The sequence below is a fragment of the Alligator mississippiensis genome, chromosome 3 (genome assembly GCF_030867095.1).
Source record: "Alligator mississippiensis isolate rAllMis1 chromosome 3, rAllMis1, whole genome shotgun sequence".
NCBI lineage: Eukaryota > Metazoa > Chordata > Crocodylia > Alligatoridae > Alligator > Alligator mississippiensis.
In genome coordinates this window covers 20,727,387-20,749,373 of record NC_081826.1, presented here as the reverse complement: position 1 = coordinate 20,749,373, position 21,987 = coordinate 20,727,387, and the positions used below count along the sequence as shown (strand labels likewise).

The following is a 21,987-nucleotide window of genomic DNA, read 5'->3' as shown; positions in this document are numbered from 1 at the left end:
CCTCATCTAGGTCACAGAACATCATGTAAAAGTTGCTGGTTCGTGCTTCGTACTATAGTAAAATCATTTGAGTCAAGTTCCTTTTTAACTTTAAGGCTGGAATCCATTGTGTGTAGAGTTTTAGAATGAACTTTTTACATAAAATGAATATGAATAACTAAGCCAAGAAAAATAAATGTGTGGTTCTGGAGATCGAGCTGATCGTTCATGGTACTATGTACTGAAATGCCTTGTGCTCCTATTTTCTCAGCTATGTGCTTCTCATCAATATGTTTTTCTTTGTTTTGAGGAGAAAAGAATAGACACAGCTGCTTTTGTGGACTTCTTAAAATGAGCAGCAAGCTACAATTTAAACTGAATAATGGAGCTAACTCTCATTGTTCAAGTATTTGTCTACATATACGCTGCTCTTGCTATTTGCACACTCAAGACTGGAATCTTTGACTCACCAATGTCAATCTGGAGCCTACCTGTTCCTGTTGGACTAAACTCTCTCTCTCTCTATGTGCCTGTATGAAGCATATGCTGCCACATATCTGCAGCTTTTGATATTTATACATCTTACAATTCAAATCTGAATGAAAGCCCACTCACACACACAGAACATGCTCAGTAGGGATGTGCTTCAGCCAGACAGTTGCACACCATGTGCAAGGCTGGGTAAGTCCTGGAAAAAATGCAGCCGGTGGGTGTTACATGCTGGATGAGGAGGGGGGACCCTTACCTTTTAGCCCAATACCTTAGTGGTTAGGGTGCTTGCCTAAGGAGTAGGATGCTAGAGTCCTGGGAGCAGGATATCAGAGGAGATTGAACCTACATATCTACCTTCCCAGCAAAATGTCTTAACAACCATGTTTTACCCAGATGAAGGTGGTCCACAGGGCAGGCAAGAAAAGGAGATACGTGAAAGCGGGAGGAAAAGAACATGCCAGTGAGTATGTGGCTCAATGAAATGGCTGCTACCTTGGAAGGCTTGGAGCCCCGGGTTCTAGCCAACAGGGCAGAAACTTTCCCACTACTGTTTCTCCATTTTATGTGCGGGCCACATTCAAGAGGGCATGTAGCACTCATTTCTTGAGTGCCATTGTGATCAGTGATAAATGGCCTGCTGGTTGAACCTACCACACACACACTTTTTCAGTACCAAGAACATTTGTAACACCAGTAAAAGATTTTCCCAGATCCTACTCAAGTAGTATGAGAGAGAGTTTATTGGAGGCTTTCTCTGTGGAAGGGTTACTTTAAAAGGAAAATTGCAAGACAGCAGGTCCTGTTTCTCGAGTAGCGGCCATAGGAAGAAATCTTGTGATGGTTTGCACAATAGCTTCTACAACTTGAACGTAAACTGGTTCAGATTTGGCATGGTTAATCGTGGAAAGTGGTTGTTTGGAGATTGTTTTCATTTTTTTGCTTCATGGGTATGATGTATTGCAACCTGCTCTGTGGAATTACTACGTGACTCAAGCATACGTGGACATCATTTGTTTAATTAAGTGTATTGCTAGCCCCAAGAATCTGCTAGCCCCAAGGTGTAATCTGACACTGGAAAACTAAGGAACTTTTTTTTGGAAGGAAGGAAAACACCACAAAGGGTATATAAACAAACGTCAGCAACGTTACTTACTGTGAAATACAGAGAGCATATGCAAAAGATTGCCCTTCCCGGGGCATATGCCAAAACTCTCATTGGCATGGACTTTACCTCTATGTTAAGAAACTGATATCTAAATTATTAGTCTATATAGTTAGGAAGGTGTTTCTTCATATGCAAATAACCTATATGCAGTGTGAGAATGATGCTATGGCTAGGAATAAATGAGGACATTCCCACGGACTGCACAGTTCCTATTCTATTTGTGTGCCTGATGCTTTGTACTATGGTGCATAAGACTGACTCATCGTGGTTGCACATGTGGAAGACATGTAGATGAAGAAATTACGCCTTTCAATTTGTTTTGTGTTCCCTTTCTCTTTTCTTAAAACACTCTTTACTCAAAGCCTAAGAGCAAAAACCAACTGTAAAACTAATTTCTACAGATAAGCCTACTGAGCCCCTCCTCAGAAATAAAACAATAAAAATACACTTTTTAAAAACTCTGGCTTTTTCAGTATTTTGTGGCCAGAAAATATTCTCTGACTAACAGATTCATGGATGGCTGGATCCTGTTTCCGTCTAAATGGGAACAGGGTTATGCCTTGGAGCATAAAGACATCTGGTCGGGACCCTCTGGTTATTGAACAAAACTGAACAGAATGATTGCGCAGTAGACAAAAGTTGCCAAAATTCTCATCCATAAAGTTGCTTTTTGTATTGCGTTCATTTTGTTATTTCTGCTTATTTCAGTGCACACTCATTATTTTTTCTGCACTAAAGTGCAAGACCCCTTTTGTGTGTGTCTGCCCAAGGACACAGATGCAGAAAATAAAGACAGGCCCTGGAGCAGTTTTCTTAACAGTATTAGCTTACATGATCTGCACATCTGCAAATGCTTATTTCAGCATTGTTGGGAGGCTCTCTAACAGTAAAATAGTCACACTTCTGTAGTATGCAGCTGGTTTTCCCACCAATATGCACAAGTAATTGTAATTTAGTGTGTGCAGTACCTAAATCAGTAAAAACCAGAGCTCAAAAGGCCACAGCATACTGCCTGTGTTACCCTTTATTCATTCTTTCACAACTTCTTTTCAACTGTGAGTAGATGAGCAGATCTTACTCAAATCTATGCAGGCCCAATCTGTTTTTTAAAAATGTTCCTGTGAAAAAATGTTAAAAAATCACTTTCTTCAAGCATGAATGGTGGAGTTTTCTTCTTATCCCTGGGAGCAGAGCTGGCCAGACAGAGTTTACTAAAGACGATGGGAGTGCCCAAGAAGGAAAGTGCTTCTGAATCCATAACTATGCACCGACCGCACCGGGGCTGTGCTGAAATAATACGTACCGCAGTCACGTAGCAAAGCAAATAAAGGCAGGGGCCCTGTTACAGAATAAAGGAGACTATTGATGGGCCTGGTATGTATTATTTGGTTTCACTCAAATGACCATCTTCTCACTCCCAGGCTTTCCTTTCCTTGCCTTTTTTATATTAATTTATTTTGACTTGGAAGATACAAGCATGACGGCGAAGCGCAATAATCATTTCACCTTGTGCCCAGGAAAACGACCTCTACCTCCCAACAGAGCTAAGGGCAGAGTACAGCCCCCCCTTCCCCTGTGAGTGCCCGAGGCAGAGCTACAACCCTGCAAACCAAAGGGATAAAATGAAAATCAAATAACCAAAAACACTCAGCTGCCCCGTGTGAGGCTCGAACTCACGACCTTCAGATTATGAGACTGACGCGCTACCTACTGCGCTAACGAGGCGGCTGGCGGCAGTTCCCGCGCTCCGCCTCTCAGCCCAGCCCAGGCAGCCCGGCCGGGCGCGGCGGCGCCGCCGCCTGTCCCCGGCCGGAGCGGGAATGGGCTCTGCAGACAAGCTCCCGGCAGAGCCCGCAGCCTCAGGCGGGGAGCGGCCTGCAGGGCTGTAGCCAGCAGCAGCTCCTCCCCCACGTCTTTGCAGCGAGCCGGCTTCCTAGCACCCGGGTTTGCACAGGCTGCGCTTCCACCCCCAGGATGCCCAAAGCGCAGCATCCCAAACTGCAGCACCGAGATAGTCTGTTAGGAATCCAGGGGTTGGTCTGAGGGTCTTTTCCTGACTTTTAAACCTTCATTAAACCTCTGAGAGTAGCAATGCTCCAGGGCTTGGTCCTGGGGGGGCAGAGGAGTGGCACGGGCCAGGTTAGGCAGGCCAGGATCAGGTCCCTGGGTCCTGCACGCCAGGATGGGGCGCAGTGCCACCCTCAGCCAGCCCCTCATGCCAGGATCAGGTACCCAATGTGGCAGCCAAATTTCCAGCTGTGGGGAGACCCACGGGCCAGATGACACAGTGCCAGGGGTCAGATGTAGCTTGCAAGCCAGAGGTAGAGTAGTGTCTATAAGCACCTGGCTGCGTCGGCACGAGTCGCCGACTCCGCAGCAGCAGTCAGCCAGTACTTGCGCAGTTTCTGTCACCGCACGGTTATTGTTAGCTGCTACTGCGCAGCAGTGTAGCTGTCGCGGTTCGTGCCCGGTGACGCTACGTTGCTGTAGCAAGGAGCTCCGGCGCGGCAGCTCGCTGCTACGGCGGCATAGCATCTCGTGGAGACGTGCCCGCTGAAAATCTGGGCCCTGTTTTGTAAATGAGACGTTTCTCTTGTGATCATACGAATCCTGGAGCTGGGCCTTTGAGACAGGCACTAAGAGGGCGACTCCGGTGGTCAGGGTTGACAGCTCTGTGATGCTTCCACCCCTGTGAGCGGCATGTCAGTACTCCCGCCTTGCGCCAAACTAGAGGCTTGTTTGATTCGTGTTTCTTTCCACACTAATGTGAACAGGCTTGAAGAAATACATTGGTACCGTCCCTTAAATACTGGTTACGCAGCGTTGTCAAGCTCAGTCATGTTTTTAAGCTTTTCTTTTCTCCTTTATTTTTTTTAACCACCTATCATGATAGCATCTAGGGGCAGTCACCGGTCAGTGTTATTTTGAAGTTATGGGCAAATTGATGTCTGTCTTCACGTTAAGCGCATGTGGTGTTTTGCTCCGTGCCACCTGCTCTGGGAAGTTAGGAGCCTCCAGCTATTTTCAAAGTTGTGCAACAGCTTTTGCAAACAGACTTGCTTTTTTTTTTGCCTGAGTGCATCCTTCACACGCAGCTTTTCAGAGAACGGCTGCAAGATGGGGAAATCAAAATCAAGAAGACAAACCTGACAACTGAAGGTGAAATCCTTCATATGCCCTGGGGGCAGGGCGTGTGCCTCAGATAAGCAAATTAATCAGCTTTAAACCTATGCTCCATCTGGAATCTAATGGTTAAGAACAGCTGCAAACTGATAGCTTCATCATTTGGATGCACTTGTACCAACAAACTCAGAGAGAGATTGTGGTGCCAATTTGCTGCAGGTATTGAGGATGGTTTATTTTTCTTAGCAAATTATTCCTCGACGAAAGGGAATCTGGAGCTTGGAAATGGGAACCTCACTCATCCCTTCATTATAGCATATGTGCACAGCGTTTGCCATTGGCGTCCAGTGCTTGTGGAGAGAAAGAACCATGAACCGCTCAAGATACACGGGCAAGATCAGGAAGCGCTTGGAGGAGGTCAAGAATCAGTCAATCCGGTCGACAAAAGCAGATTTCAGCCACAACGAGAGCGTGAGATTAGCCACCGACGCTCTCTTGGATGGTGGGACTGAAGCATATCTCAAAACCTTGAATGAAGAAGGGGAGGTGGATTTTCTATCCTCTGTGGAAGCTCAATACATAGAGAAACATGCCAGGGAGCCATACTACGCTAACGAATCTCACACAGATGGTGAGGCTGGGCCAAGACAGAATGACGCTGGCTCTCTCCCATCAGGAACCTACTTCCCTATGATCTCTGAGAGCAGTGAGCCAGCCCTGCTTCAGCCATGGGTTACAGCCGAGAAACCCTATCTCAAGGAGAAATCCAGTGCCACTGTGTATTTCCAGACAGACAAGAACAGCAACATCAGAGACATCATACGCCGCTGCATCACCAAGACAAGTCAGGTACAGAGAGGGACTTCTTTCCTCTGGATATGATTTTTCTCTCTGCTCTTAAAACCTGGGTAAATGTGGTGAGCATGGGGAAGATCCTTATACTGTACCCTGGCAATGCTCTTCCACTTAGGATTGTTTGGCCATGACACTTGCTGGCTCCATGCTTGAATTCTTCTTTGCTGAGATTCTCCTTCACACTACTGTAGTGCACAGCGACCCTGAATCTGTAATGTGAATGGGGGAGTGGTAACAACAGTGCACTTTGGGTTTGGCAGAAAAGTAGTAGGACCAAGCAAATGAGTTTTCACTTATGTCCCAGACTGAGTTAAATTCAAACCTTGCTCTCCATTAGAAGTTAGTGCACCATTGCACCTAGACTTTTATTCTTCATCTTGAATAGAAACATACCTAAGTAACATTTAATTGCACTGGTCATTGTTCTATAGGTCTTCTACATTGAATATTACCAACACGCCTCTCCATAATAGATATCTGAAAAATGACACTGAAAACAGGCTTACTTGACAGATCTGCTTTTTATCTGTATTCAGAGCAACGCTTTCTTTCTTCACTAAGCAACAACTGCTTTATTGTTCCTTTTGATTGCCAGGGGTCTTGCAGAAAAACACAGCTACAGAAGGGGAAGCAGGGCTCTGTTCTTTATACACCTCCGGTAGAATTGTTTACTGCATGCTCATCTATTGCACCTGTGCAACACACAACCTTGGACAGGTATTACCAAGGCCAGAATTTGAAGACAATGGGATGCAGCTGGTGACAGAGAGCTGAGTCTGCCCTGCAGAACCTTTCTTATTGGCAATGATGTATGAGAATTAAATAGTTTTTATGATGCAGTTGAGTTTGCAGGGCTGGCAGTTAGAAAAAGCATCATTTTATTTTGAAACAGCAATTGCTGAATCCCTAGCAATTACCTTTGAGAAGCCATGGAAGGCAGAATTCTCTGAATGCAGCAGTAGGGTTAACTAGTGGCTATCTTTAAAAAGTGTAGAAAGGTGAATGCTGGAAATGATGGACCAGTCAGCAGTAGCCTCAGTTCCTGGAGAGACATTGGAACAAATGATGAATTAATAAAGTACTTCCAGGATAACCTGAAACAGTCAATGTGCAATTGTCAAGAACAGATATTAAGCTAACCTAATTTCCTTCTTTAATAGGATAAACTGCTCTAGGAGGTAAGAGAGAAGTAATAGGTGTGGTATATGCTGAGTTTCATATGGCCCTTGTCTCAGTCCCACATGATGTTCTCATTAGCAAACTAGGGAAAATAAAGACACAGAATAAAATTACTCTATGATTCAGTTCAAAATCAAAGGGGAGCAATAGGAGAAGTCTTATTCTATAAATATGATTTTGCTGTGTGAGACACATTCACACACTTGCTAAGCAGAGTATATCTCATATAAAATAAATGAATGTTAGCTGATTTAAACTATTTTCCCAGGCTTCTGAGAGGACTTATTATTTTTCTCAATGCTAAAGTCTGGCCTACAGATTCCTGTGATTTCTGATCGATAAGAGTTTATGAAGATAAAAGTTATATTCATTTTATAGCAGCAATAAAGCAATACCAAAATATTTATTTGAGCTCAATAGTAAAAGAGACCTCTACCCATATATATTTCTGTATATACACACACACAAATATTGTATAAAATTTTATTTATAAAATATTATAATATTTTACAAGCATCTTGTCCAGTCTTAAATTATGTGTATCTGTTTTGCTTATTCTTCTGCCTTTTCTTTTTAGGTACTGGCTATCGTGATGGATATTTTCACTGATACCGAGATATTCTGTGATGTGCTAGAGGCTGCTCACAAACGAAGTGTTTTTGTCTTCCTGTTGCTTGATCACAACAATATAAAGCTCTTCACTGAGATGTGTGACAAAGTGCAGATTACTGAGGATCACTTAAAGGTATTGCTTAAATCTCAGGGCTCACATGCTCATCTGTTACCTTGTTTGCCCCTCAGGTGCCTTTTAAGTTCAGGGTCACAGGCATTCATTTGAAAGACAATAAAATATTTTTACATACACCTTTTTAATACACCTTTTTATTTGAAAGGTCATTCCTCTAACTCAATGAGTATTGCCCATTTACACAATTTGCATTCACTTATTTTCTTTATTCCATTTTCTTTTGTATAGCCAGACTGTCTTCCCTAAACCACACCCTATGTTTCTAAATAAATTCAAATCAATTAATTTCTCCCATGCAGAAAAATGCATCTTACAGATTCTGGGCTCTCTCTGTGATTTATGATTAAATGAATGTATAGAAATTAGAAATATCGTGTTATAAAATTAAAAAGACTTAAGAAAAACTAAAATTTTCATGACTGTGTTTGAATTTCTGAAAAAAAGCCAGAGAAGCTCAAAGAGCATGGGAACAAGATTTTTGTTATGAATTTGCTTTCTGGTTTGGGTATTAAAATAGGTTTAAACTATATATGAGCTAAACTATGTTCTCCTACACTCAGCCAGTTAATACTATTAGTTTACTTGTGTCCTGCTCTGAAGACTTACACATATGCTTAAGCTAACACATTGCAAGCAGTCCTGAAGAGTCCTTGGCAATATACAATTAAGCATGGATAAGTCTTTGCAGAATCAGGACCTAGGAAGGGAAGTGGGATTTAGCCCTGCACACTGTTACTCTAGAGATGACATGAAAGAGCCTCCATAGCTGGTATAAATAATTCCCTGCAATTCAGTAGAGGTACACTGATTTATACCAGCTGCAAATCTGACTTTAGAGATCAAATTCTGTTCTTGGAAATGGGCATGCACCTCCAACTCTTTTCAGTGGGTGCTGTGTAACTATTATGGATATATCAGCCCAGCAAGATCTTACATAGTTCCATTTTGGATAGAAAAAGCTATAGTTATACCCCAGTTTGTATGGCCATTAATATAAATAGCATTACATCAGGTGAAAATGTCTTGTTGAGATTTGTCCTAAGTGTCATCCTGACTTTGAGTTAAAATATACAATATGAAATCTTAGCACAGGAGGAGACAATTACAAGGCATCTCCAGTGATCTTAACAAGGGGTGGTGGCATTTAACACATACTTGTACTTTTTTCTTTGTTAGAATATTTCAGTCCGAAGTGTTACCGGAGAGGTTTATTGTGCCAAATCAGGCAGGAAATTCTCAGGGCAAATCCAAGAAAAATTCATTATATCTGACTGGAGATATGTTCTCTCTGGATCATACAGGTGAGATCAACTATCACAATTTCTTTCTGAGATTAATTGTGTTACTATGGTTTCAAGGAAAACACCAGTATTTTTAAACACATGTAGATGATAAATTTTGTATCACTGAAAATTTTGTTGGAACCAACATTTATTTACAAATCTTTTAGTTTTGAATAGCTACTGCTTCACCAGGGAAAAAGTGTTAAGAAATCAACAAGCTCTACAGCTGGTGTATTATCTTTGCAAGGGCTGGAACTTACCACTTTAAAAGTCCAGGGCCGGTGTAAAAAATATTGCAGAGCAAACATATAGCAGACCTAGTAATCTGATAATATTGTGCTTATCCTGTTTCTCAGAGCATCGAAGATTACTATCATTAATCATGTAGTATATTTCCATCACCAGAGGGATCTCTTATTGCAGGAGAAGTTAGCGTTTCACTTTTTGTCTGGGGAACCTCTCTATAAAGGAGGAAGTTCACATTTGGAAGGAAAGATTCCTGTTATGTGGCATACAGGAAAAGGTATACCTTCATTTTCTGTGAATTGCACCTTTGGCACCTTACTTCAGCAAGGGATGTCACTGGGTATTTAATGACCTAGTATTAGAGTGACAGACCACATGATACTTTCATTATGCAGCGTTGGTCATATGCAATATTACTGTGAGCCTCAGTATTCGGAGTTTTAACTACAGCCCCAATGACTGGGCTCAGGAAAGTGCTGGAAAACTTAAGCCTTCTTGTAAAAGTTTTTCTAGTTCTAGATCCAGTAAGATTTAGGTATCTAGAGCTTAGAAACTGCCTGACCCCAGAGTGCAGAACTGGGTATTTGGGCTCCCCATGAGAGAATTAGGCACCGCAGAAGGGTGATCTGAAAAGCCTGAAGGCTGAGCAGGGAGTTGCCTAGAGCTAGCCTGCAGGAAATTCAAAGCATCAGATTGCTAACTCCTGCCCTCCAAAGCTTGGACACCTCTGTCCCCTCAAGAACGAGAGCCCAGAGTTCTCCCCTGCAGGTAATACCTGCAACCATCCTTTCAGAGAATGGATCAGGGCTTGGTGTTTCTGTTCAAACACGGTGGGGCTCTGCCGCTGCCCAACTTTTACACAACAGCCTTGTGATAAGAGCACTTGCCCAGGAAATGAGACAGCTGGATTTTAGGCTCTTTTCCACCAGAGGCAATTCCAACCTCCATTTCAGCATATAACTACTCATGCACAGGCCTGCAGGTACACACGCAGACCTGCAACTGCAGGCAGCTGGGGAGCTCTTGGGTCAAAGAGGGAGGGGCCTAAGGAATTTAGGGGGTTCCAGGTCAGGTGACCTCTGAGCAGGGGGTTTTACAATTGCAGTTTCAAACTTTGCCACCTAACATCTGCCTTCGTTTGGTTTTAGATTTGATCATCTGCCCTCACAAGAGGACATTTATATTCCCTTAAATCATTGGTTCCCAACCTTGGGTCATGAATCCCAAGTCAGGGTCATGGGGGGGTCCTCAGTAGGGTTGTGAAGGGCCCGCACACATGTGCACACACACACACACACACGTGGCCCAGAAGTGGTGGGTGGGTTGGGTGACCGCACACAAAGTGGGCAATGGAGGCTCCCCCATCCACACCCCTGGGCTGCCGCTATGGCTGCCACCTCACTCTGCTCCCAGCAGGCTCTCCAGTGCTGGGTTGGGAAGGCCAGTTTAGGGTTGCAGCAAACAAAGGTTGGGAACCACTGCCTTAAATGCATCCAAAATGCTCAAGAGGGAAAAGGAAAAGATCCCAATTATAAATGTCTGTAAAATGTTTATGATTTTTCAGCCAAGCTCATGATTTTGGGGGTTCTGGCCACTGTAAGCACCTTCTTATACTGGTGGAAGGGGTATCTATACAGGGGCAAGGTGTGCCACTTCACCAACGTAGCTGAAGTGATACAACCTGGCCAATGTAAAACTCTGCAAGTCATAGAGATGAGCATCAATTTGATATTCAGTTTCCAGGCAGACACAACCTAAAGTTATTGTAGCAGAAAGTTTGATTTAATTCTTTCCAGTTTGGGTTTTCTTTTAATCTTCTGACAAAGATACTTGTATATTATTAGCATGAGGAAAATATAACAGCAGATCCATGTTGGGTTGAACACAGGCAGAAACAGAAGACATGAGGAAAGAGGGGAAGATGCAGTATCCTTTGGCAAAGATTTTCTTTTTGCTGTAAAATGCTTACAGGACCACTCCCAAAATACATATTCAAAGTCAGGACACACACCATCTATCCTGATCTAACCTCAAAAGCCTTGTCAAACCACACCACCTTCTCCCCAACAGGTAGCAGGAGGGTGCAGTCAGGACTGCATCTTTTATAAGTATTTTAATTCCACTGAGCCCAGCAGTGGTTTGTGTATTCAGACAGGCCATTGCTGGCTTTTGTCATGTGTCCTTTTTGATAGGTTTGCTACCCTTTATGTGTTCCCCAGTAAATCATGAATCTTAGTCCCAGCTCATGCTCTTGCAGGGAATTATTGGAGTTATTGTATGGGTAAAAATAATAAGGCCTTTTTGCAAAAGATACTCTTTAATGGGTGTGTCTACATGTTCATTAATGTGTTTTTCCTAATGTGCATTAAATGTAGTACATCCAATATGAGGTACTAAGGCATAGTAGCGCAAGCAGACATGTTTTAAGTGATGCTTAATGTGTAGTAGGCTATTTTACTGTGCATTAGTGTATTAGCATGATTTTTTAAGCACCACTTTAATGCGCAGTAGAATAGACTAATTTGCATTAAAGCACACATGTAGACGTGCCCAATGTCTACAAAAATTAGGCTTTTAAAACTAATACTAAGGCACAAACAAATCATGAATTGAGATTTGAATCTGATCTATGGAGCACCATGCATACTGGTTGCCTTGTAACTATGAACTGTACAAGCAGACTACAAGACCCTTATGCAAAGCACACTAGATAGTTTCCAGTTGAACTGGTTCCAGGAGAGTTCAGAGGGCAGAATACTAATCAAACTCACAGCAAAGGCAGAAGGGATGCAACATGCACTTTTTGACTCAGGAAATGGGAAGCAATGGGAAAAGTTAGTGAGCATGGTTCCTGAGGTAAAAACACTGGCATTACTTCACAGAAATAACAACTAGGGACTGGGTTTATGAAACAGCAATATCTGGAGGCTGATAAGATCTTTTTACACCCAGCATTTCTTGTATCATATGGTTCAACTTAAAATTGTACATAAGGCAAGGTGTTTTGAACAGTGCTTTTGGACTAAGTTGTCAGCAATGTTAAAATACTATCCACTCCGAGCCAGCCCCTCTAGCCCAGGAACCCAACGAATGGAAAATGTGCTAATGACCCAACATGTAGATCAAAGCTAAATAATGAGTTTCCTAGTATAATTAAATATTTCTCAAAGTAAGGTGAAGAGTGCAATACAGTATAACACACAGATGAATAGGTTTCAGAATCATTACACAAGACAGGTGGAAGTTTCTTTAAAGACAGGTCCTACTTGCCCTATCTTTTGAGGCTAATCAATTTTCCATTATTCAGTGATCTCCCATTAAGGTTAGTGTGAGTCAGCTTTTACCCTTTCTGCTTGCTAGACATTCAAATATCAGTATTGCTGTCAGGACACAGAACAACATTCACACGTGGCCAGTCATGAAAGTAAAACTAGCTTAACTGGGCCCAATATCTTCTTCCCTTTGGTGTTTTTTTTTAAACTTTTACGTATTTGTGTATTTAATGTTGATGGATTTACATAAGCCATAAACCTGAAATTATTCAAGTCCCAATATATAAAACCATTATTCCAGGCCTTGGCAAACTTGAAACCATCAATTGAGACAGCACAAATATGTTGGTAGCATTCTTTGCACAGTTCCTAAACTGCTTAATTGTTCAACAAGATTTGCTGGAGTCTTGGACTCAAGCCTCCAGTGGCTAAGGACAATATTTAAATAGGACAGCAGGCACTTTAGAAGCTATGGACATCTCTCCCACCAGGATATTTACTTTGGCTATTTGTGGTGTTCCCCACAGTTAGAATGAGGAAGGCTACGGTAGATTTGACTACCGTAGATGATGTACATGAAGGACCCAATCCAGTTCCACCTATTAGGTGCCTATGTGTGATTCTATTTTACTTTGTTCAAAGCCCCCAAAAAGCATGAATGCATTTACTTCCATCACACACTGTCATATTAGCCTTAAGCTTAAGTCAGAAAAAAGCAGAGAGGAGGAGGTTGGCCCAGCCAACTTCTGTATTGTCCGTTTTTTAGGGACATCTGTAGTGTGGAATCAGATAGCATTTAAGTGTTTAAACCCCCTTCAAATAATGTACTTTTACTGTTGCTAATGGGACAATAAACAGTCAAGTATGAGTGTTTTTAAATGGCTGTTTATTGTCCCATTAGCAACTACACTACAGTTTTTACTTGAGGAAGACAGCATGAAATCAGCTCATGGTGAAGATTTGACCTACTGGCAAATGTTCTCAATTTCTTTTTTTTCCTTTTATTGCCTTTGTTGCTGGAGGTCTCTATCTGACTTCTTTGTCTTCCATGGGAGTTTCACCAGTACCAAGCAGAAAAAGCCTTTCAGAGACACACTCCTGGAGTTAAATCTTGCCTTCAGCTGCACTCTTCTGCAGAGTGTAATAGCTTCACGGGGATGGACAAAGTGGTCTAAATAGGCAAGAGCTGAAGGAGTCCAGCATGTTCCTGGGTGCTGGGAGATGTGAGTTTGACTTCCCTTGGGCTGTGGAGGAAATTGGAAACCAAGTCCCCTACCTCTTAGACAAGTGATCTAACTGTGAAATGATTATCTAGAAGGGCAATTGCAGCATCACCACAGGAAATGTTTTTTGAAAAAAGAGCAGGCCCTGCTCTATCCTTCCTAAGAGCAAACATAACTTTTTTCTACCTTTAAGGAGAGAGTTCAGGGCTGTAGTTTCCTTGGCTAGCTCAAAGCAGCTGCATGCTGGTGGGATGACTTTCCCCTCAGAGTGACAATCATTTAGAGTCCGTTTTTGAAGCATTTGAATCTCCTTACTGACTGGATGGGGAGCCTGGACACCTAGGACAGATTCTGGCTCCTACCTTGGGAACTAGGCACCTACACATAAGGTGTTAGCATTTAAGTACTTTAATAGGTCTGGCCTTCGTTCTCACCACTCCCTTTAGTAAGTTATATAACTTGACAAGTTTTCTTGAAGGTGTTAGAGGCAGCTGTAATAACAGAGTTTGATCCAAGTCAGAGAGAAGACTGACATTAAATGACTTGAGTTTCAAGCCAACTGACATCTTGCTAGGGTTGGACCACAGATTTCAGGAGTATAAAATCACAAGCTTTTGGCATCGTCTTTGTTTTACTCTCCAGTTCCCGATGGACAAGGCTAACAGAGACCTTTACATTCTCTCCCTTTCCAGCTTCACATGGTTGTGTGGCCAGGTTCACCGAAACTTCCTCTCCAAGTTCACTGGTCAAGTTGTTGAGCTCTTTGATGAAGAGTTTCGACACCTTTACACTTTGTCTAAGCCAGTGATGGGGCTGAGATCTGCGACTCATACAGTGCCCTTCCTGCTGAACAAGAGCTGCACCGCTCAAGGTAGCCTCACTGACAGCAGCGACCAGGGAAGTGCCCATACCCCTTCAGATCCTTTCAGCAGCTCGTCAGCCACCAGCACACATCAGAACAAAGAACCCCTGAAAACTCCTGTATTCAGCAGCAACTCAACATCACAATCCCCAATACACAGAGTTCACTCCTTCCATGGCTACACATCTTTTATGTCACCACCACCTCCACGGAAGACCATCCAGGCTAACTACTACCCACGGCACTATGTCATGGATACGCCAGCAGTCCTTTATAACAATGCTAACATCTACAGACCTCTAAGACTCAGACAGGAGGATGCAAACAGGTCACGGTTAAATTCAGTTTGGAGAAGTCTTCATAAAACTAACCTGATTACATAATAACCATCATCTTTTGTATTGCCAGCAAATGTACTGAAGAGTGAAGACCTATTTTAGCAACAGCTTGTGTAATGAAGACTTTCATATAAAATGTATGTAGAACACAAAGCAAGGATGATTTTGTGACTGCTTTTTCTCTTGTTTCAGATGTTCAGTTCAAATGGATAATGATGTATGGCTCAAAGTAAAAAAAGCCAAGTCTGCTAGCACTTAAGCCCTGCATGCATAATGATCCTGTTTAGGAACAAATCTAGCAACGTTGTTTAAGCATGTCAGTCACAATCATCTGCCCTTTGATAATGGTTTCATGGATCAATGGGTTTAGGTGGTTGTGTTTTTCACATTGTAAGCCCAGTGGAAGTGGATTAAAGCATAGTTTATTATTATGGGGGTTTTATTTGTTCATTAAAGGTGACAAGTTGGGAACCTGAAATCTGCTTATTTGCCCACCCGACACAAAGCTTACTGTAGAGGTACAGGCTCCCTGCTGATGTGCCCTATTCCTGACTTGGAAGGATTACCTCTCGGGCTGAGAGGGTAGTACAGGCTCCATCCCCATTAGGAATCTCTGCAGAGACTGATGAAGGCATTGGCCATTGTAGTGTTTTTTGTGACTAGAACTGACAATTACTTGTGGTAATTGAGAGCAGCAGCTCATATTATGAAAGTCACCAAAAAGATATTAGATGGTAACAACTTGCAGTCCCTATCAACTTAATCTGGATTTATTCCTGCAACCAAAGCAGCTTTTCATTACCTCGGGACTCTCTATTCTCTCATTATACGGTATTTCATTATGAAACTGGAGACTGATCACTGCTGTTCGAGAGAGACTCCAATTGCTAGGCTGTAATTTCCCCTCACTGGAAAGTGATGCTCAACAGAGAAACTGGGCAGTCCCAAAACAAAACCTCACCAATAACACACCTTTCTGAAATTGGGATTCAGTTCATTTAGTAGCACGTGGATCTTGGATTTCTTTCCAGTGGTCAACTCACTGCATAGGAAGGGAACAAAAAGACCAATTGCCACTGTTTTTTCAAAGCTAAAGGACTTGATCTTAAGAAACACCAGGCCTCTCCCACTCTCATTGAAGGTAACTGCCGTTATGGGTACTAGCACCCCTTATGATCATGGCTCAAAGTAGAACATCTTATGTTTGATCTTATAGCCCTTAACTGTGTGAGACATGAAACAACTCTAAGGAAATTCAGGCAGCATAAGCATATCCACTTACTTCTCAAATGGATCTAACACCCATTTATTTTTTAGGATGGAGTTTTCTTTTGCTTATTTTATGCCATTCAGCACCTATATATCTTTAAGGATCTGACACATTTAACTCTCCATCAGCTACCACACACTACAAAATAGAGTTTTATAGTAAATTCTTCAAGCATTTGCAGGCTGTAAACACCAAGGCGGAAGTGTAATTACTTAGAAGGAGAGGAGCATGATGAAATCAAATTCATCTGGGAATTGGGAAATTCTCTGACAGTGAGATAGGTAGAACAATCTCCCATGGTGCCTGTGTCATTTGGCACATAAAGTAGTAAAACAGGCAAAATGCCAGGAAAAGTACTACAGGGAACAACCCTGCACTCACTGACCTGGAACCACAATCTAAGAGGCCTTTTCTACCTTCAGTGTTTATGGTATTATAATATACTGAGGCTAGAGCATACAATGATTGCATACAGATGTAACTCTCATCAACAGCTTTGTACACAGCAAACATTTTATACATTTCCTTTTGAAATCAGTTTTTTGTATTCCTTGCCTCTTGTGCACCTTGTAATCCTCTTTCCAGGAACTTGATTTGTTTCTAAGCAGTCAGAACATAACATTAGAATTATTGTCTCTCAAATCACTAGGAGCAGAATTAAGCTCATCCATCCCCCTGGCCTCGCCGAGTGGTTCACATTCTGTTGACACTAAATACAGGTGCGCTAAGCAGGTCAATAATATATTTTTCACCACTAGTTTTGTAATTCAGGGAGCACAAATGAAGCTGGCTGTTTACATAGCCTTAGTTACAGAGAGCTTGTGGTACCACCGGGGTCCAGTGGGGTCTAGGTGCTGTATAGGCACTTATCAGTAAGGCAGTCCCTGGATGATGTAGGTTTTGCTTCCAGAGTCTGTCCAGCCCCTAGAACAACTGGATGCTGGTCCGTGACTGACGAAGACTGCGAACTGCTATGGACTCACTGCATTTGCTTTACTTTCAGTTGCAACACATGGTGCCAATTTTTATACACAAATCTCTTCCTGACTCATGCTTGGTGTGGGTACTACTGAAATGCAAGGGGACAGTAGGACACTGGGTACCACTGAAATGCAAGGTACCACAGCAGGACATTTTGGGTACCACTGAAATGCAAGGGGGCAGCAGGACACTGGTGGCAGAACACACAACAGGGAGCCTTTACTTCTGGGACCTGCTTCCCCCTTTGGTCCAACAAAGCTCAAGTGCATTGACCTCCAGGGCTTGTTGGGAGTCTTGTCTCTTTTCTCTGGGGTTTTTCAGGAGATGGGTCTATCAGATTCTGATTTCTCTCAGAGGTTTGGAGGTCCTTCCTGGTAACTGAGTAGCTTAATAGGTAATTCTCTGTTGTGAGGTATGGGGGATATAGAATAATAGGCTGAGCACAGCCAACCAGGAAATGGCATCCTGACTGACACAAGGAGTACAGGAACACCATGCGAACCTGCAGCTTGCCAACAGACATTCACAGTTACATTAGATAAAATACTGTTCTTAAAATAAGAACACAGCAATGAATGTTATTACTGTATAGCCAATGCATGAGATCATCAGGGGATCAAGCTTTGGTCTTTTAAAAATATTGGGCATCTGACTTACCGACTTGAAGTAACTGTTCCTGCTCAGCTACAATGTGGGCACACTAGACCTGTCATTCCTTTGGCAAAACTTCTTAAAACCAAATACCTGCTTTAAATTGCTGAGTCCACGAGTTCAAAGTGTCGCACCAATTTCATTCTATTCTGGCATTTCCTACCCCATGTCTCCTGATGAGACATCAACCAGAGAAACATGGGCCTGGAGAAGTCATCTTATTCCAGTCTGTCCCTGTGCTCTGAGGTATGAGTATACCTAGACCATACTTGATACCTGTTTGTCTGACCTTTTATTAAAAACTTGCATGAAAGGGTTTCCAAAAACCTCCTTAACTAACCTGTGTCAGTCCCAGTGCTTACTATCCTTACAGGGGTCCTTTTTTTACCTGCAAATTAAAAGTTAATTGCTTTTATCCTACCCCTAATGGATTGGGATAAAAGTTGATCAACTGTTTTCATATCTCAACAGATGACAGCGTGGGGTTGGAACCACAATCTGCTCCCTGCACGTCCCTTTGACAGGCACTGGTTCCACGGGCGGTAGCCGGCCCCTGCCCGCAGAACCAGCACATCGCAGAGAGGTGTGGGGAGTGGATCGCGGCTGTGCCCCAGGCCCCGGCCCCAGCCCCTGCCCCGTGCTGTCACTGCTCTGCAATCCCAGCCCTAATCACCTGTCCCGCTCCTGGATGCTACTCTCCATCCACCCATGGCTCCATCCCCTCTGCCCAGATGAGCATGCCCTGCCTGCAGGGGTCCCAGGGCAGTCTCCATGGAGACCCCACATCCCCTGTCCAGCACCCCGCATGGTGGGTGTAGGGCAGATGGGTCAGGGTGCCTGGGCAGCGGGACCGGGGTAGCAGCTGCAGCTGCAGCTTGGGGGCAAGAGCAAGCCACTGCCATGGGGGCTGCCAGGAAGCCAAGTCTGGCCGCTGTGCCACCCCCATGGACTACAGCTCCCAGTGTGATTGAGAGCCATCCGTGAAGATTGGGGCGGGGGGGCTGTGCTCCATGCCAGGCAGCACCTCTGTACCCAGAAGTGGCAGGACCTGCCGCAGGTGCCACAGCCCAGGCTACCTGCCGTGCCCGGGTCAGGCAGGGCCAAGCAACCCACCACAGGCCAGCTGGATTCACTTGGCAGGCCAGATCCAACCCATGAGCCGTATTTTGCTGACCCAATGTGTCTCAGGACGTTCATTCTTTAGGAAGAGCGTCAACACTAATGTCAATGTTCAGCAATACCAATACTCACCACGTATTGACCAATCAAAACCTCCACCACCATTAGTAAAATGAGATGTGCTCCTTGGCAAAGCACCATATGCCCCCATTTGAAGAGCACTGTTGTAAAACACAAACTTAATATTACAAAACATTTTCTAAATTAAGGCTTGATCATAGCATTCTGCCTATCCAATCAGCCTCAGAGGAACAAGGTATCTTTGAGAAGTACATGAGGAGTCTTCTAAAGACTGAACTGATGCACAACTCTAATTATTTTTATGGTGTTATCTTCTTTTGCGTGGAAAGCCTGGATCTGATGGTCTGAAAGTGACTGCTGCATGGAAACTTAATCTAAAATTCTTCTTTTTGCTGTTTATTGGTATGTAGACAGCCATTGTCTGAATACAACAGCTCTACCGTATTACAACTACCTGTGGTACCAAAACATTAACATTGATGTAGAGCAGTGGTTTTCAACCTTTTTTCATTTGCAGACTCCTAAAAAAATTCAAATGGAAGTGTGGACCCCTTTGGAAATGTAAAATGGAGGTGAATTGTTAGTGTGGGTATTCGCGTACTTTGATCATAGCTTTCACAGACCTCTTAGGCACAGTCTATGGACCTCTAAGTTGAAAACCAGTGATGTAGAGTTTCTGGCATCACATGGTAGTGTTAATGTGAGCGTTTCCCATCAAGCAAATGGAAATAGCATGTCTTTCTCCTCTGAATTTCTCAATGGTTGGGTCATTTCTGCAGCTGCTTGTAACTGCTTGTTTCCTTGATCATTGGCCAGTTTAGCTTGTGGGAGCCTGTTCAGGATTTTTGGCACAATATGTTGCTGCAATTATAAACTCACTCATTACTGTTTTTCATCAATATTGAAGTCTTATTCATTTGACATTCAAGTTCAGCTGTCATCTAAATTAATGAGCTGCACCCTTTCAATGCCATTAATGCCAAGGCTCAATTGAGCTTTTGTGCTGGATTCAAAATGGACCTTCTATACTACCCGTTTGTCTTCAGTCTTCTTTCTCCCAATGTTTATGGAGACTTTAACTGTGCAAACCATCCTTAGTGCCATACCAGATCAATCTCATGTATTGTCTGTTAGTCTTTGCATGGCACTTAGACTGCCTCTGGGGATTTCACTGATTTATGGGGTTGGATATCCAGTATTCGCTTTGCCTGCTCCACTGCAGAGTAATCAGTTATGACTGTAAAGTACTAGGGCTAGCAAAATGTTAGTAAGTATTAAAATGAGCATTGATATAATGGCTTAGTGCCTAGGAAGCAAGTCCCTAAAGGACTCAGGAGAGGGAAATGGTGGTTTGTACACTGAATATGAGTCACCAGCATGGTCTTGTTGCAAAAAAAGGCCCATCTCATGCAGCAGTATTGCATGTAAGATATAAGGTATTATCATTCTGAAAAAATGCCATAATTTTAGCCTATGTGAATGGAACTAGATCATTATGTTTGAGAATGTGCTGATTGTTCATGAGGAATACTAGCCTTTCTGACTGCAGAAGGGGTGAATGAAGGAACAAGATAGTCAACCATTGCAGAGAGGCAACATTGACTCACAGGAGCAATTGCACAAAAAATGGTGCTGCCCCCCTGACCATAGCCTGGGCACTGTACGCAAGCCACTGAAGCAGCAACACATGGTAAATTTTTTCCTTTGCCCCAGCCCCTTAGTGGGAATCATGCTTTCTACAACTGTGGAGCCAACTCAGCCAGCTTGTCATATAAAGGATGTCTTTACAGGGGGAGTGCACTGCAGACCTAAAACACAGCAGGCTATTATTTCCCCTTAGCAATGAATTTGCATAACTAAAATGAAGCCACCGTTTGACATGTACACATGTTAAAAAGGCATCCAAGTATGTTTGCCAAACCACCATCTTTCATAATGAGCTGACCAGGATGTGGTTTAATTGCATTAAGTTGTCAACTCACTATAGATAATTTGATGCGACTGGGAGTAAGATTTTTTTCTGGTAAAGCCCTACAACTTCTGTTTACTGAGTACAAAATGATATGTGACTGAGTATTACAAAAAGGAAATTGGAATAGTTGTTTTAGACTCCATTTAAAAGTAGCAGACAAAGGGTCCTTCAAATGGCAGACTAGTCCGGTGAATTAATTTTTAAAAGCCTCGGTATTCTTTAGTACATGGAAAAGAAAGCAACCAAAACTTTAGGAAAAGACAAAGAGGGCAAAATTATGGTTAGCGCTACCAGATCAAAAGTTAACAAGACCCAAATACATTCAGAGTTTGCGAGGGGAATGCATTTTTTTAGCAAAAGTAAAAGTCCGCCTTGATTGCCTGGAGTGTCAGCTCTGTTAAACTTAGGAAGTCAGACAAAGCAGAGCATAGAACAAGCCCAAACCATGCCATGTCAGTGCTTTCTGACTGAATTTCTGCCTGCATTCTTTCTGGTGTGTTTCGGCAGGTCTTGAAAGTGTCTCTGCTCCTTACAAACCAGTAACACTGGGAAAGTAAAGAGAACACAGAGACAGAGAGCTGTGTAAACCGGAAGAGAAGTTACTATTAAATGATCAGACAGAGACAAACAGTAGAGTTGTTCTTACTGGAAATATACTAAACATAACAAATAAATTGAGATTCCCAGATTTTTGATCTTGCAGATATGAAGCTGTGTACAATGAAATAGTAAATGTTTTAATTTAAAAAATATGTTTTTTATTTATATATATATATATATAAAAAAATTACTAATTTCTCGGTTCTAAGTGCTGCAAGATAAAACCAGATCCTGAGGGAAGTCCAGGCTGGATGCATTATTGAGCAGGGATGTCAAACACATCTAGCCACATGGGCTAGAGGAATGGCACAGGACCAGTCCACCAGCTGAATGAATGGCCCCACAGACCAGATTGGGCTAATGGACAGTTCCACCCCTCTCTGCATGCCAGCTAGTCCAGACCTGTGCCACATGCAGCACCAGGCAGAGCTGGTCCAGGATGGGTACCACAAACTGTGGTGCTGGGCTTCTTCCCAAAGTACTGCTGGGGCTCCCGCTACTTTTGCTCAGGTGCTTGGCAGCCAAGAAGGTGAAAGCTGTGGCACTGG

The 21,987-nt window shown here is 43.0% G+C and overlaps 1 protein-coding gene and 1 non-coding gene across 2 annotated transcripts; one reads left to right on the top strand and one right to left on the bottom strand.

Annotated features, from left to right (window-relative positions):
* Positions 1 to 3,288: 3,288 nt before the first annotated feature.
* Positions 3,289 to 3,361, bottom strand: TRNAM-CAU (transfer RNA methionine (anticodon CAU)). The gene has a single exon. It is a non-coding gene; the product is annotated as a tRNA-Met (tRNA).
* A 109-nt stretch (positions 3,362 to 3,470) lies between these two features.
* FAM83A (family with sequence similarity 83 member A) lies at positions 3,471 to 15,196 on the top strand. The gene is made up of 4 exons (XM_006269844.4): positions 3,471 to 5,608; positions 7,371 to 7,538; positions 8,718 to 8,842; positions 14,258 to 15,196. Exons 1-4 carry the CDS (start codon positions 5,078 to 5,080, stop codon positions 14,808 to 14,810), a joined length of 1,377 nt encoding a protein of 458 aa, XP_006269906.2. The 5' UTR covers positions 3,471 to 5,077; the 3' UTR covers positions 14,811 to 15,196.
* Positions 15,197 to 21,987: the final 6,791 nt, after the last annotated feature.